Consider the following 14865-nt stretch of genomic DNA (forward strand, 5'->3'; position numbering starts at 1 on the left):
CTAAATCCCACATATCTCCCTTAATACCCAGGGAGGCCCTGTGGGCTTAGCCTGCCGTAAATCAGGTCACAGGGTGCATCTAGGACTTCAAAATGTGATAAGGATGTTATGAGAAACTAATTGCTTATCACAGCAATGCAAAAAGCATGCTTTATGAGACACCCATGCACAGCAGCGCAAGGTGTTATTGCTTTTCTTTTGTGTATCTAGCACTAAAAGTGAGCAAAAAGTAAATTTGGGGGAGCTGTGAACAACACAGCAGAATGAAATAAAATTTCACAAGCAAAAACATAGGGGGGAACATAACAAAATCACATTCGCCAAAAGTTCATTTTGCAAATAAACAGTAATAAATCATGACACATTCTGTGCCCCACGAAATTGTACAAAATCTGAATGTGTGGAGTAAATGAACTCACAGACATCTTGCAGGGAGCAGGAAATGTTGCTAGACTTCACTGACTACAGAACTGATGGTATCTAAAGAGACCAAAGGTTCATTTACAGGAAACTTAATGCAGTTACTCACTTGTTGATCTTGCAGTTTAACTCCAACTACCCTGAAGGTGTTAGTGGCCGTGTTGTGGTATATGTTGATTCTGCTGAACCCCTGCTGTCCAGGTTTGATTGGCACCCATTTCTTACTGGTATCGTCATAGACCATAACTGAAGCCCGAGCTTGGCAAATACTCTGTTCACTGGAAAGAAAAACCAACAAAATAAGAGAAAAAAACAGTGAATTCATTGTCTACTACCGAAAACACCTCAAAAAAACCTACAGAAATTATCAGAACCACTTAAAATATGTTCTATAATAAATCTGCTAATCCTTTGAATATATGCCTGTTAAATTAAAGCTTGCACGTATGTGTTTGTACACTTAAAAAACTCCAGTATGCTGCTGAACTGATAATCTATTTTATATAGAAATATTATGCCCCGAGGAATAACTGGTAGCGCACACATTTTATGAAAACTGTCCAAGAGTATGAATGCTCTATTTATTTTATGTACCTATTGGCAAGCGAAGCCATTCACATTTGCATGAAAACTGACTAATATTTTACAGCTTCTTGACAAAATAAACATGACATGCAAAGCTGAGTAACACATTTAAAACTGGAAGCAAGCAGACCTTGAACCAAAAGCCAGTTAGGTAAACTGAAGAAATCAATTACGTTAATCCAGCTAACGCCTAATGCTCAGACCCGGTGACGCACTCAGACAACCCAGAATATGCGGTGCAAAACACACAGGTGCCTTCACCCTGACAGCAAAGAAAATGGGACTCCATAGATTTCTTCATTTCAGGGTTAAAGCAGATAACCATTATTAACAGAGCATTAATTTACAGGTTCTGTGGCCTCACAGAAAATCATCATTTCTTTACCTCTTGCTTGTGCACTAGTGATATAATACTAGATCAATGCTAAAGTGCATTTTTCACATGAAAGAAATACCACCGGCAAGTACTGCTGAGGTGACGACCCAATACAGGTCGTAGTGCTTTACGGTTACCACTGGTGGCATTTTTGGAATGGCAGTCAGGATTTTAATTCCTGCTCTCCGAAAATCCCAGCCACTTTTCTTATAACAGAGGAAATAAGAATTCCTTACAAAATAAAAACGACCCCTCCAAATTTTGGAGAATTGAGATCTTTGAACATAAGTTTTTTTCAACAACTGCATGTTAGGCTTAAATAAAACTCTTAGGATTTACCTCCTGCAAAATTTTAAGTTTGTGGCCACCCTATTAACTTCAGAACTATATATATTAATGCATACCTCCCCTCTTCAGCCCAAGCTGTATTAAATACTTTTCAGCAATGCACTATCACGTGGTAAGCCATTTTGCACACAAATCCCTTTTCCCCCCTTTGCATACAGCTCTTTGTCTTGATTTTCTCTCAGCAATGCCTTGGTTTCGGTCAGATGAACACAGGAGAAGCTCTCGGGTGGTACTGAACCATATTACGGCCCTGCCACCGCGCCAGGTGACACCACTTGTAAATGATACCAACTGTTGCAAACCCAACCCCATTCAACCCCATCACTGTCATCATTTTAATGAAAGGGAGCACGCTAAGTATTAAGAGGATCTGGGTAGATAACAGCAGCAATTTTCAATCTTTTCTGATCATGGCTCTTCCAAAAGATCCCAAGGCAGACGCATACCCCAGCGTGAATTAAAGCCCACTGGACATTTGGCTCGTCACATTAGTCACCTCTCACAGCCTCCAAGCAGTTCACAGACCTCCTCCAGGTTGTGGGCAAGAGCCTGAAACTCTTCACAGGGTTTACAGAGGGAGCAATGACGCTGGCAGACATCTCCAGAAAGACCGAGCTAAGAAAATTCAGGCCAAAGTGTATTTTATTACGTAAAACATGGGAACAGCAGTGGTCTGTAACATACTCAGATCCGCAAGACTAAACATTATATTTTGATTCTTCAGACTTATAAGAACAAGCTCATCCACCATTTGCTGATGCTGTGCTGTGTGAGATGCCTGGAGAAGATCTGCACCTTCACTGGTGTACCTACCCAGCAAATACCTCAACATCACTTTTTTAAAGGTAAACGAACGTCATGTGGCAGCCTCTCCACACATCTGACACTACCAGCTGGGATTTGAACTTGCTGCGGCCTGCCTAATCCTCCAGCTGGTGCAAGAGCCTCAGAGCGGCAGGAATGGCATTCTGCCTTGGTTCCACAGGTGGGGAGGAAAGAGAGAGAAATGAACCAGCACATAGGCAAGTACACTGGATTATCATTGCCCTGTGGAAGTGGAATGGCTAAAAACAATATCCGTGGTACTGTGGCTAGATGGTGACCCACTGGCCTGTGCTACACGGGTGTCCTCATGCCAACCTCCAGCTCCAGAGCGGTGGAGAGCACCAGGGCCACAGGGCCATGACAAGGCCCTGCCCCAGTGAGCTGCAGGCTCCCAAAAATCTCTGTCCCGGGAGGGTCACTCTCGCTGGCCTGACACAGATCCTTCTCCTCAAGCTCTGCTGGTCACTACAGGGCTGTACTAAAGTAAGCGAGAGTGTGCCACCTGGTTTCTATTCAAGAGCAAGTCTGGGACTCTATGGCTGCCTGCATGTGAACTCTCGGAGCCCACCGTTGCCAAGGGCTCCTTGCAGCTTTATTGCCCTAAATTAACTGACTATCCATACTTACAGAAAATGCACTAACCATACCGACATGAGGGCCTTACCTGTGGCATTTGTCATGCCATATCGATATTACAACACGTGCAGCAACTTTGCTTCAGAGGCATAAGAACGGCAGCAAAAACACCTTCTAAAGCCCATGACAGAAATACAGACCCCCAGGAGAAATATTTTAATGCATGACAACTAATTGTTACTGTAACATAAAGCAACACATCAAGCTCAATTCCTGCTCTCCCTGCAGTCCAATGGACGTTTTTTCATCATTCAGTTAATGGCAACAGGATTAAGCCTGTTATCTGGCCTCCAGTGAATAACCGAAAGGTACATAAAACAAGTACAGCACAAGGGGAATCCTTTCCGGCAAAGCACTTCATCAATCTTTCAAAACCTAAAATGCCTCCGGGGACCCATTGCTAGCTTGCTGTCTCACCCTAAGTGGAGGTGTAAACTCTTTATGCCTGAAGTCGCATCTTCCCCACAAAAAACACAATTGTCCCACTGCTGCTTTAAGGGCTTCCCTGAAAGCATCCAGAAAATGTTCACTCCAACTCTTATGAAGGTCAGTGAGAACCTTTGTATTGCACTCTGTGGACTGCATTATTTTAAATGTAAACCAAGCAACATTGGTTTCACAAGATTCAAGCAAAAAATTCTGTTATTTTTTTGTGATACCATTGATACTTATGTCAGCTACACATAACAAGTAATAAACAGAGTTTCAGACATACTGTTGTGCATAGTCAAATTCCTTCTCTATGAGAAGTGTCTGGCAATGTATCAGCATTTATACACCAAGTCACGACTGTAGCTTCTAGAACTTGCCTTATTTTCCTAAGAATACACATAAGTTACCAAAAAAATGGGTAAGTCTTGCAAATGATTCATCAAATTTCACATACCATTCCAAATATTACAAATTCTCCTATTGATTTTTTTATGTACATCAACATGCAAGCAGACTCAGCCATCTGGGTTTCTGCCATAGGCAATTACGTGTGAAAAGGGTAAAAGTTGCATCGTTTAGCATGCTTGGACTGGCAATGCAGATTTGCGGTATTCTCCTTGCTTTATTAGTTAGTGTCAGCAGCAGTCCCCAAATGAGTCACTTCAGCTTTAAAGTACCATTCAAGGCACATACACATTTAAGAGCAGTTAGGGGTTAGCTCTAGGAGGCTGCACCCCAAGCCAGTGTTGCAATGAAGGTGGCTTTGTCCACAATGTCTCTCCTCTTCCCTCTTTGCAGAACTGGAGATTATAGCCCTCTTCTTCCTCATTTTTTGTACATTTATGATTAACAAGGAATCGTAGCCAAAAAGAACCACAAAGGAGTATGAGACTTGAGGAAAATATCTGCATTTTTGTGAATTATCCTTAATGGAGCTTCTTGCTGTAACCTGGATGACTTTAAGTAATTAAACAGGAAGAGGAAAAATAGTGGGGAACAAAATGACAGAAATGACTGTGGAAGTTGGGAGAGGGGGAGCCAAGGCTGGACGAAAAGTCTTCACTTTGCCTAGGCCGGGAGGCTATCCAAATATAAAATCAAAAAGTCAGAACTGAATCAAAAAAGAACCACCATAAACAGGAAAAAAGGGAGTAAACCAAAATGGTTGACAGCAAGTCTTCGGCAGAGGGCTCTGAAGGGTCTGTAGCACTTGTCTCTGCCATACCAGACTGAGAAAAACATGAGAGTCCAAGCTGTACTGCTGCCACATTGACCATCTCTGCTTACAGGGCATCCTCTTGTGGATACAACTTGTGCACAGAGTGGTCCTGAGCTGCTGTGCCCACCTCTGACCCATGACCCAAGGAGAGACCACCATTGCACGAGGTTGCCCCAGCCCTACCCTGAACCCTGGCAGCACCAGCCCACCCAGGGGTTACCTGTCCGGGGGGGGTTAAAACACCTTCTTCTAGAGCCATGGCAATACAGGACAACTTTTGGAGGATCACTGAATCATGCTCTCAAAAAAGTGTAATAAACTGATGGCAACCAACCAACTCCAGGGTTTAACACCCAATTCTGTGGGCTCTACTCCAGCATGCTGGTTGGACCAGAAGACTCCTACTATTCTTTATATTTATAGAAGAACTGTTTCCTTGGGGCAGAAATCACTTGGCATAAGTTGTGAAAGCTCCCCTAATAGAAATCAAGCAATGACGCTTTGAACCTATTACCAACCTACCACGTTTCAAGCTGCTCAAGTTCTCTCTCTTTCAAGCAAGCTGTCTCCTGATATTCTTAGGAAATGCAAACAGCTACTTTTGCAATCATTTACCTTATTTTTAATTTCCATTTCCCATCCCATCCCACCCACCCCCTCTTCTTTAAATAATTAATCATTTTAAATTATTTTGGACTGATCTAATCATCCTTATTGGTGCCAGAAATCGTTAATACTGCTTTGCCCAAGCCTTGTCCTACCTCACCAAACTGCAGCACACAAAACGTGCAAGGTGACTCAGAAGCCCTTTAACACCTCTCACTCGTCCACTGAGTCCGACTACAGAAAGTTAGAGTCGTGTGGTTAAACTTAACACACAAGAAACAGATGCTGATGCTGATTTAAGAAGCTGACAGAAATATCTCAATGTTAGCTTTAAAATAGCTAACTTAAATAAAAAATCCTGTACATGGAGACGTGCGGTCTGTGTGATAAGTATCTGTTAACCTCAGAATTAGCAAGCTACAAGTCAGGGTCCTGCAGCATTTAAAATGTGCTGCAAACTCTGCTGGACTTATCTGCTGAACAGACTTTAATTGATTTCACTGCAACAAATATAATGATGGTCTGCAAGCAGGGAAAGTGTTTCAGCAGGTATCTTTGTAGAAACGGGTGGGCATTTCTGTCTGGTGACTGGATTTAGAGAACAAAAGCCACAGGACACCCTCTCAACACCAGCCTCTCAGGTCACTCAGGCTTATATACACCATTACCTGAGGTCTGAGCTCACTGCAGCTAAAACCTGCTGGCTCTGCCTGTGACCCCATTTCTCGTTGGGACCCTCATTTCTGCAACACCATGTCAGTCACTCTTGTGAGTCCATTCGGGACCCTCCTTTTCCAAGTTTACTTCCCTCTGCAACCAAACCGCAGGACACCCTATGCCACCATCCTTCATCCCACCTCTGTCCCGGAGCAGTGAGGAACTCATTTATTTCCTCAGCAACACAGCAAAACTTCACAGTGAACCAGGCGCACTCAGCCACTGATCACACTAAAGGACAGCACCAACCCAGAGGGACTTCACGTACAGAGAGGTGGTTTGGATCCACTGTGACATGCATATGTCTGAATATTTTCTAGCAGGCACTTAGATAAATAGCAGCCCCAGTTCCATACATAACACAGTGTGGGTGATGGATGGGCGGGCTGACAACTGCTTTTCTGAGTCTCGTTTCCTGGGACCCCTTGAAAAACGAACCCGCGGACCCAGCAGTCAGGAGCCCTCGGTTCGCACTCCCTCCTGGCTGCCTGCTGGTGCCGAGACCTCCCTGGCAGTGCAGCCCTTGCCCTGACCACCCCAAGCAAAGTCCAGTTCCCACAGGAACTGCTGGTTTTTGGTCTCCTGCTCAGCTTGCATGTGGAAGACCTGCCTTTGGTGCTGTGGCTGCATCACCAGAGGGAGATAAGCTGTTTGCACTGAGCATCTGCTGCAGGTGCCTAGCCGTCACCTTTCTCCACTGCTAAACTCCGACATCTAAATAGTTTAGTATTAAATAATTATAAGAAAATCGAGCATGTACAAAGCCTCCTTCACAAGCAGCTCTCAAAAGGACCCTAAATAGCGAGTCATGACATGCCTGGGAGATAAATACACATTTTAGAGAGCAGGAAATTGATGTAATGGTACCTACAGCATTAACAAGAATATGAACACCAGCACTTGTTTCCAGAAGGAGTAGTATTTAAGAGCTACTCTTCCTTCTGCTAGCAATGAAGACATTCATTTCGAATTCCCCCTTTCTCTACTGGCATACCCCATGCGAATTGCCACCTCCAGTAACCACTGCCGGCATCCACTGCAGACACTTCAGATGGAAACCAAGAAACAGCTTATGAGGCACTCATATCTCATGCGAGGCCGGGATTTGGGAGATGAGTTACATGGGAACGTCCGTGCAATCCTGGCATGACCAGAGAAACTGGGATGTCCTTCTGTCACCCCTCAGTGCTCTAGATCATGGGAGATGTAAGTAAGTAGAAAAAAAATAAATAAATAACATGCAGAAAGATAACGCAGCGGAGGGGATGTTTCACACGGGCCTGTCATTGCACAACAGCTCGGTCCTGCAGCACCACCTGTGAAAGTTCATGCTGAGTTGTGACCTCTCAGTGTCCGCTGTTACACTTAAATAACAGATCTGCCAGTCAGGGGAGATTTAGGGCTGGTGGACTGGCTGCAGATTTGTTCTCTTGTAAGCTGGCACATCTGCTTAGCTTACAGTGCTGAGATTTTGATGCTACGTGGTGGAGTTAATTTTAACCTCTCGTTTTCTGGTACGTTCTGCAAACTGAACCATAAGAAACATGATTCTAAGGGGAACTCCAGTCGTCAGTATCTCAACTCAACAATTAAAAAAAAAAAAAAAATTTTAAAAAAAACTGCTGTGCAAAAGGCACTTCATAGCGGAAGTGTAGTGATTCAGAGAAGTGGCATCACTGCGAGGCAGCCGGATGCCCAGAGCCACGTCCAACAAGGCAGGGGCACTGCTGTCTCCTAATGGAGAAACCCCACTCCACTGCTCCCTTCATGCTTCAATTCACACAACATCTCTTTCTGCAATGAAGTGCAGTTTGCTTTCTGGTATCGCATGCCACCTTGAAGATAAACTTTGGGAGTTCCTAAAAATAAATGTCAAGCCAATGTTTAGAAGTTCCTAAAAATAAGTATCAAGCAAATGCCGTGGGGAAACACAGTGAACCCAAGTAATCTATAAACACACTCAGACAAAAACGGTAAAAAAGTAACTTTACTAGATCAGGTCGCTATTAATATAAACCATTTCCCTTCACCACTGAATTACAGAAATAAAAAGAAGAAGTAACTAATCTCATAAAATAAACATCATGCAAAACCCAAGACTAAACTGTCAAGTGAAAATCCGTGCCTAAATCTCTCGCTCACTGGCCAGCCGTATGCATACTTTGGTAGAACAATACTTTAAACAAAGGCTTTTAAGGATTGTAATCATAACTAATAATCAGGAGAGGCAGACTCATGCGTGCATACAGCAAATCAACATAAAGGTCTTTCATTAAAGTTGGCATTGCGTAGCTTTGGTTTCTCTTCAATCCCCACAGAAATGCAAATAAACCCGCGACAGCTCCTCTGGAGCCAGTGGTGTCAGATTGGGGATGAGCGTGGCTTGCTTCTCCCTCACTGCCAGGAGATGCATATTCATGTAGCATCACCATAAAACCTTAATTATCATTTTACAAAAGTATAAATTAGCCTGTGAGGCTACAACCAGAATGCAGATCTCCAGTACTACAACAACACACACGCTTTCCTTTCCATCCAGTCCCATTAACCCCATTCATTGAGCTCACTGCCATCGAGAGCACCGATTCCAGGTACTTACGTGCTCGCCATTGAGGAAGACCTGGTCAGGTAATCCCGGAGGAATAGACACTCGAATCTGGCACGTGCCCTTACACCCAAATAGGGTATTCCACCCGATTACACGGCCGAACACAAATTTGGCAGGAAGACAACCCGGGAGCCTACATGAAGGCTTAAACCCAAAACAGGAAATGGAAGCGTTATCATGAGAGCAAAAGGGCAGGAAGTAACACTTACTTGCTTGGCAGGGGCGGGGAAGGGACTTTAAAGAAAAAATGTATTACTTCTTTCAGCTGATTTACTGAACAAAAACGCAAACAATATAGAGTAAGATTAGATGCACCACCCTTTCCTCATTGGTGGCAGAGTTATTAAAAACATGTCATTGTTTTCTCAAGGCACAGGTTCACTCTCCAAGAAAAGAAAGAAAAAGAAAAAAGAAAAAGAAAAAGAAAAAGAAAAAGAAAAAGAAAAAGAAAAAGAAAAAGAAAAAGAAAAAGAAAAGAAAAAGAAAAAGAAAAAGAAAAAGAAAAAGAAAAAAAGAAAAAGAAAAAAAGAAAAGGGACAAAAACGGGACAAAATTTGCTCCACTGGATATGTAAGCACTGTGTGCTCTCCTCCTCTCACCAGTGGCTGGGAGAACTGCTTTGGATCAGCTAGCTGGGCTTTCCATCACCACCATCTCCATCACCACAGAGTGCCTGCAGGAGGCCCCTGGGAGGTTGCAAGCCTTTATCTCCATCCTGCCAGGAGCTGCCCACATATGTGTTTGCATGTGTCTGCAGCAAGACAGCCCTGCAGGAGCTTCCACCCCCCTGGCTATCTCCGCAGTCCCTGGTTTACCTGCTCTGCAGCTCTGCAGCAAAAATAAAAGTATTTTAGGTCCTGGGAAGTCTAGTTCACACTTGAGCACTACCTCTCCTAGGGTAAACCTGCAGCGGTTTTGATGGGCTGCCTCTCAAAGGTGGCAGGTCTTTGAGGCAGATCCTTCTTCTTGGCTTCCTTTTTCTCCCCGTTCCTTGCTATGGCAAACTGGTGAACACAGATACCCTGCAAACACTCTCTAGCCTTCCCAGCGTGGCCCCAGACTATGGGTGCGTTCTGATCTGAGCAGATTAACAGCAGAGGGAGAACGAGTGCAAGGCAAAGGGCAGGGAGAGCTGGACGGGCCCTGCAGTGTTCTTGTTGCAGGTAGAAGAAGCTGGGGTTTTCTCCCCATTTCCACGTGAACTTCTGCTTTTTGTCAGCGGGCTCACGCGCTCTCTTACCGTGTGTAAATACGTCAGCTGCTATCTGTGATTACACAATGCAAATACACGCACAAATGCAAATACAAAAGGCAAACAACTGCAGAACACGAACACTGGATACTCAGGTCTCCCAACTGCTCCTCCTTAGCTCAGGTCAGCACAAGCACCCTTGCCTGGAGAGCACACAGAAAGGAAGAGAAAGGAGATACAGGTGAGCCAGAAGACACCAGAAGAAAAGCATTTCTTCAGCTATGACAGAAGTTGGTTATTGCCATTCACAAGGGGATTAACACCGTCCTTTACCTCAGTATCACTTGTTAACCTACATTCTATGATTCTGTGATTGCTCAAGAAAATAATTCTCCCGTGGGGCTACTCGATTGCTGGCAGCTCAGATCCTCCAGAGCCACGAGGAGACCGGTCCCCCAGGAGACGACAAATCCCCCACGTCCTGGCAGCAGTTTCAGAGGGCCACACATGGGTGAATAACCTGAGATCCCTGCCTAACACAGCAGGAGCAGACGGGTCTAGCAGATAGGCTCGACTATCTGTGGGCGAGATCCACCAGAACCATAAACGCTTCTGCACGGTTCTGCCTGAACAGAGGAGCTGAGTGCTTTTATGTTCACTGCTTTCCCATTATAAAAGATGCTTTCACTGTCCACCTGGAAGAGATGTGGAAACTACCAGTGAGGCATCACCCAGCTAAAATAGGGGTGAAAATGTGCTCAGTCTCACCATGGCTACTGCACTGCCCGCTGAAAGGCAGCTTCACATCCCTCTGCAGTAAATCTCCGTATGACAGGGGGTGTGTGTGTGGGGGGTGGTTTTCAGCTGAAGGGGAAGGTTGCAACCCAACAAGAAAAAGTTATCACTGACATACAAGAAGAGCTTTTTACAGCTGTTTTTGGTTTTGTTTTGTGGTTCTTTCTCTTCTCTTCTCTTCTCTTCTCTTCTCTTCTCTTCTCTTCTCTTCTCTTCTCTTCTCTTCTCTTCTCTTCTCTTTCCTCTCCTCTCCTCTGTCTTTTTCTATTTAACAAAACATTATCACTTTCACTGAGATTTCTATTTGGCTGCCATTTACCTGATACTTTGCCTTTCTCCTTTGAGATCTGAGCACTGAGGTTTCTGAGCACTTCTGTCCCATTCAAAAACTCCTGTTTTTCATCAATTTAAAACTTGGCTTTACTTGGAGTCAATTGGCACTTTTTCTGTACAGCTCATACATTGCTTAGACTATTATTGCTGAGTTCGTGTAAACAGTACTTTACTGCGTGAATTAGAAAAGAATGGCAGGAACCTCACGAAGTCCAACAAGGAGAAGCCGAGCGCCCTGCACCTGGGGAGGAACAACCCCAGGCACCAGGACGTGCTGGGCCACCCAGCTGGAGAGCAGCTCTGCAAAGAGGACCCAGGGGTCCTGGCTGGCACCGAGATGAACGTGAGTCAGCAACGTGCCCTTGCCGCTAAGAAGGCTGATGGGATTCTTGGCTGCATGAGGCAATGTACTGCCGGCAGGTTGAGAGAGACCTGGGCGTACTGGACAGAGTCCAGTGGAGGGCTGCCAAGATGCTGAAGGGACTGGAGCACCTCTCCTGTGAGGGCAGGCTGAGGGAGCTGGGGGTGGTCAGCCTGGAGAAGAGGAGGCTGGGGGAGATCTTATCCATGCATATAAATACACTGGGAGGGTGCAAAGAGGACAGAGCCAGGCTCTTCAGGGAAGGTACTGAGGCTGCGGGCTCAAACTGGAACACATCTAAACACTAGGAAGCACTTTACTGTGCAGGTGACGGAGCACTGGCACAGACTGACTGAGTAGGTTGTGCAGTCTCCTCCTCCAAAAGCCACCTGGACGTGGTCCTGGGCAGCCTGCTCTGGGTGGCCCTGCTTGAGCAGGGGTGGGACCAGGTGCCCTCCACAAGGCCCTGCCAACCTCAGCCATTCCGTGGCTCTGTGATTCTGACACAAGCTAAAAGATGCATCTCCAAATAAATTATGGCCTCAAACTGCTAATTCAATTGCCCAGACTGGCCATGCTTGCTCCATTCTACTAGGCAGATGGGTGCAGGATGATGGACCAAGGAAAGCTCTGAGCATCATTTTTATTTCTCTTTAATGTGTCTGGGATAGATGCAGTCACTGATTTTTGGGGAAGAAGACAGCATTTAGTTGTCAGAATAGTTTTCCTGCTGAAGCAAGTGGAAATTGCAGGCAACACAATAACATCAGCTAGCTCCTGACCTAGAATAATCTGCTTTCAAAGATTTGGTTGTCCTGACCACGAGCATCACTAAGCACACCTGGAAACTCCCAGCCCTCCCCACCCTTGCGTCCCCCAGCTTCTGCTGGCGCTGAGCGTGCTCAAAGCACGGCCAGGAGCAGGGCACTGCGGACAGCTCCAAAGTCACGCCAGGAAACAATGACAGCGAGCTGGACAAAGCCCAGCTCTGCCTCTCAGTGCCCTGTCATAAGCCAAATTAATTTCACTAAGCACTACGGCATGCATTCCAGCAGAAGCGCCTCTAATCACCCGTCGGCATTGCTAAAATGCCTCGGACGAGAAAGAGCGCTTAGAAGGAAACGGCGCTCTGGGACGGCAAATAGGAATGCCAAACAGGACCCAGTAGCTGGTTTCCATCCGGTCCCCACGAAGGACTGGATGCTGGATAAACAGATTATTTCAGTCATGTGTTGAGATCTGGGTGAGAAGAAGAGGATTCCTGAACACAGAAGCAAGGCTTTAGCTGCAGTTATGCGAATATTCCCACAGGCTTTCGAGCGGCACGTCTGCTGGCTTTCATATGCCGAAGATGGCTAAATACCGCGTGCGCTTCCTTCTGGAGAGCTCCGTTACCAAAGGCAGTGGCATGTGACAATAACGTTATGTGTTTTCAGTTCTTGGAGCTACAGTCTGCATACAGAAAGGTGAGTGTCTCTGCCTCAAAATGACTCACAGCCAAACGAAAAACCCAGCTCATTTTTTACGAATGAAAAGAAGACACACCGTGGGATATACTACGCTTGGCTGTATACTCGAGAAAGCCTATTACAGTCATAACCATCTAAAAGCTATTTGAAGGCAGACGTGATAAAAATATTTGTTCTTAATAAACACATATTTCACACCTTCCAAAGAACTTTTCATACATATATATCTCTTGTTTTTAATTCAGTGTTACTCCAATAAGGCAGCTCATTATCATGCAAAAAAAGCAGAAGTTGCATATGGCAATCCCATTTCATTTAATAAGTTCATCATTAAGAAATCTGAAAGCTCACGCTGAAACCGCACACCCAAATTTCATAAACTACAAGAAAATTGCATGAATATATGTAGAAATGATAAATAGCAGCAGATAAAATATGCAGCAATACACTCAGATTTGCAAAACTAATTTTACAGCTGCTAATAGTTTTTGAATGTGACATTTCCTCATACACTGGGATTTGCAACTGCTAAATGTGCTGATGAGACAAAAAAAATATCTTTGTCCTCAAAAAGTTTAACCCTGTATGTTAACAAATGCTATTAATCTCTAAAACCTCTATTTTCACACTCTTCACTCATTTTGAAGAACCAGAAGAGATACTAAAGAGAGTAGAAGATACTTATTTTGTATTACAGGGGTAAAAAATGTGCAATGAAGTAAGGTGCTAACTTCTATTGTGACAGCAAAACAATTATTCGTGCACTGAGCATTTTTTATGAATGAAAGTCTTCTCAAGGCTACTAGCTTAGGATGTAATCCCATCACTGAGGCCAAGGAAGTTTGGCCATGGACTCAGAAGGGACAAGACCTAGCCCTCGATAAAGATCCATCCAAGCAGTGATAAAGAAGGGAAGGGAAGGGAAGGGAAGGGAAGGGAAGGGAAGGGAAGGGAAGGGAAGGGAAGGGAAGGGAAGGGAAGGGAAGGGAAGGGAAGGGAAGGGAAGGGAAGGGAAGGGAAGGGAAGGGAAGGGAAGGGAAGGGAAGGGAAGGGAAGGGAAGGGAAGGGAAGGGGATGGGAAGGGAAGGGAAGGGAAGGGAAGGGAAGGGAAGGGAAGGGAAGGGAAGGACAACAAAAACCAACACCACATATCTGATCTTTTAAAGGACCTTAGTCATGTGAGCTATGGGGACCCATATTTTTTCTTTCTGGGATGACCCTGACTCAGTCACACAGTGCCCTTTTCTAAGATAATTTCATCTCCTTCCCCCTGCTCTGCAGAGGGAACATTCAGGACTCACCTGCTCACAAGGGGACTGCCTAATTTGCCTGATGAGAACACCTTAGGTATTGCATGAAGGAAATAACCACATTGCAAAGAATTAACTCTGTGGCTGCCTTCAATTTTCTTCTCTATAAAAGGCGATGAGCAATGGGCAGTACGCCCAGACCCCACGTTAAGCAGCATGGAACAAGTTATAGACCAGATGGAGAGAAATAAACTGCCACTTCACACACGGGATATCTATAGTGCTTTTTTGCTTGAGTCAGCTAATTGCACATCCGCAAATCAGCACATTTATAACAAATGGAGCATTATGATATCATGAGAAATTTATTTAATATGATCAAAGTTTGCCAGAAAAAAAAAATTCCATTAAAGTATGAAAGCACTTAAGAGTCCTGAGTGCCTGGGACATTTTACAGTCCTTATTAAACAAACATTTCTACGTCGTTTCATGCCTGCCAGTGGTGCAGAGGACCGTGTCTTTTACCCCTCCCAGGTCAGTAACCTCCCTGCAGCCACCAGCACGGGCACCTCCCCGCTGCAGGCAGGAGGCAGCTCCACGCTTACAGCCCGCCACGCCAGCCAGAGCTGCTCCAGCAGCAAAGTCCCTGCTCCCATCAGCAGCCTCACACGAGGCCCAGCATCTCCTGCCTTT

General features: G+C 45.0%; 1 protein-coding gene across 9 annotated transcripts in view; it reads right to left on the minus strand.

Moving 5' to 3' along the window:
* The window catches only part of EVL (Enah/Vasp-like), a 146042-nt gene that overhangs the window by 67684 nt on the left and 63493 nt on the right, over nt 1–14865 (minus strand). For 7 of the 9 annotated variants that reach the window (XM_040557561.1, XM_040557563.1, XM_040557557.1 and 4 more), the window contains exon 2: nt 530–698. In XM_040557561.1, coding sequence (XP_040413495.1) covers nt 530–698 — 169 coding nt within the window. Of the gene's footprint in view, nt 1–529; nt 699–8763; nt 8983–14865 lie in introns of those variants that run through there. The other 2 variants (XM_040557560.1, XM_040557562.1) reach the window with 2 other exon arrangements.

This window comes from Cygnus olor, chromosome 5, assembly GCF_009769625.2.
Source record: "Cygnus olor isolate bCygOlo1 chromosome 5, bCygOlo1.pri.v2, whole genome shotgun sequence".
Classification (NCBI taxonomy): Eukaryota; Metazoa; Chordata; class Aves; order Anseriformes; family Anatidae; genus Cygnus; species Cygnus olor.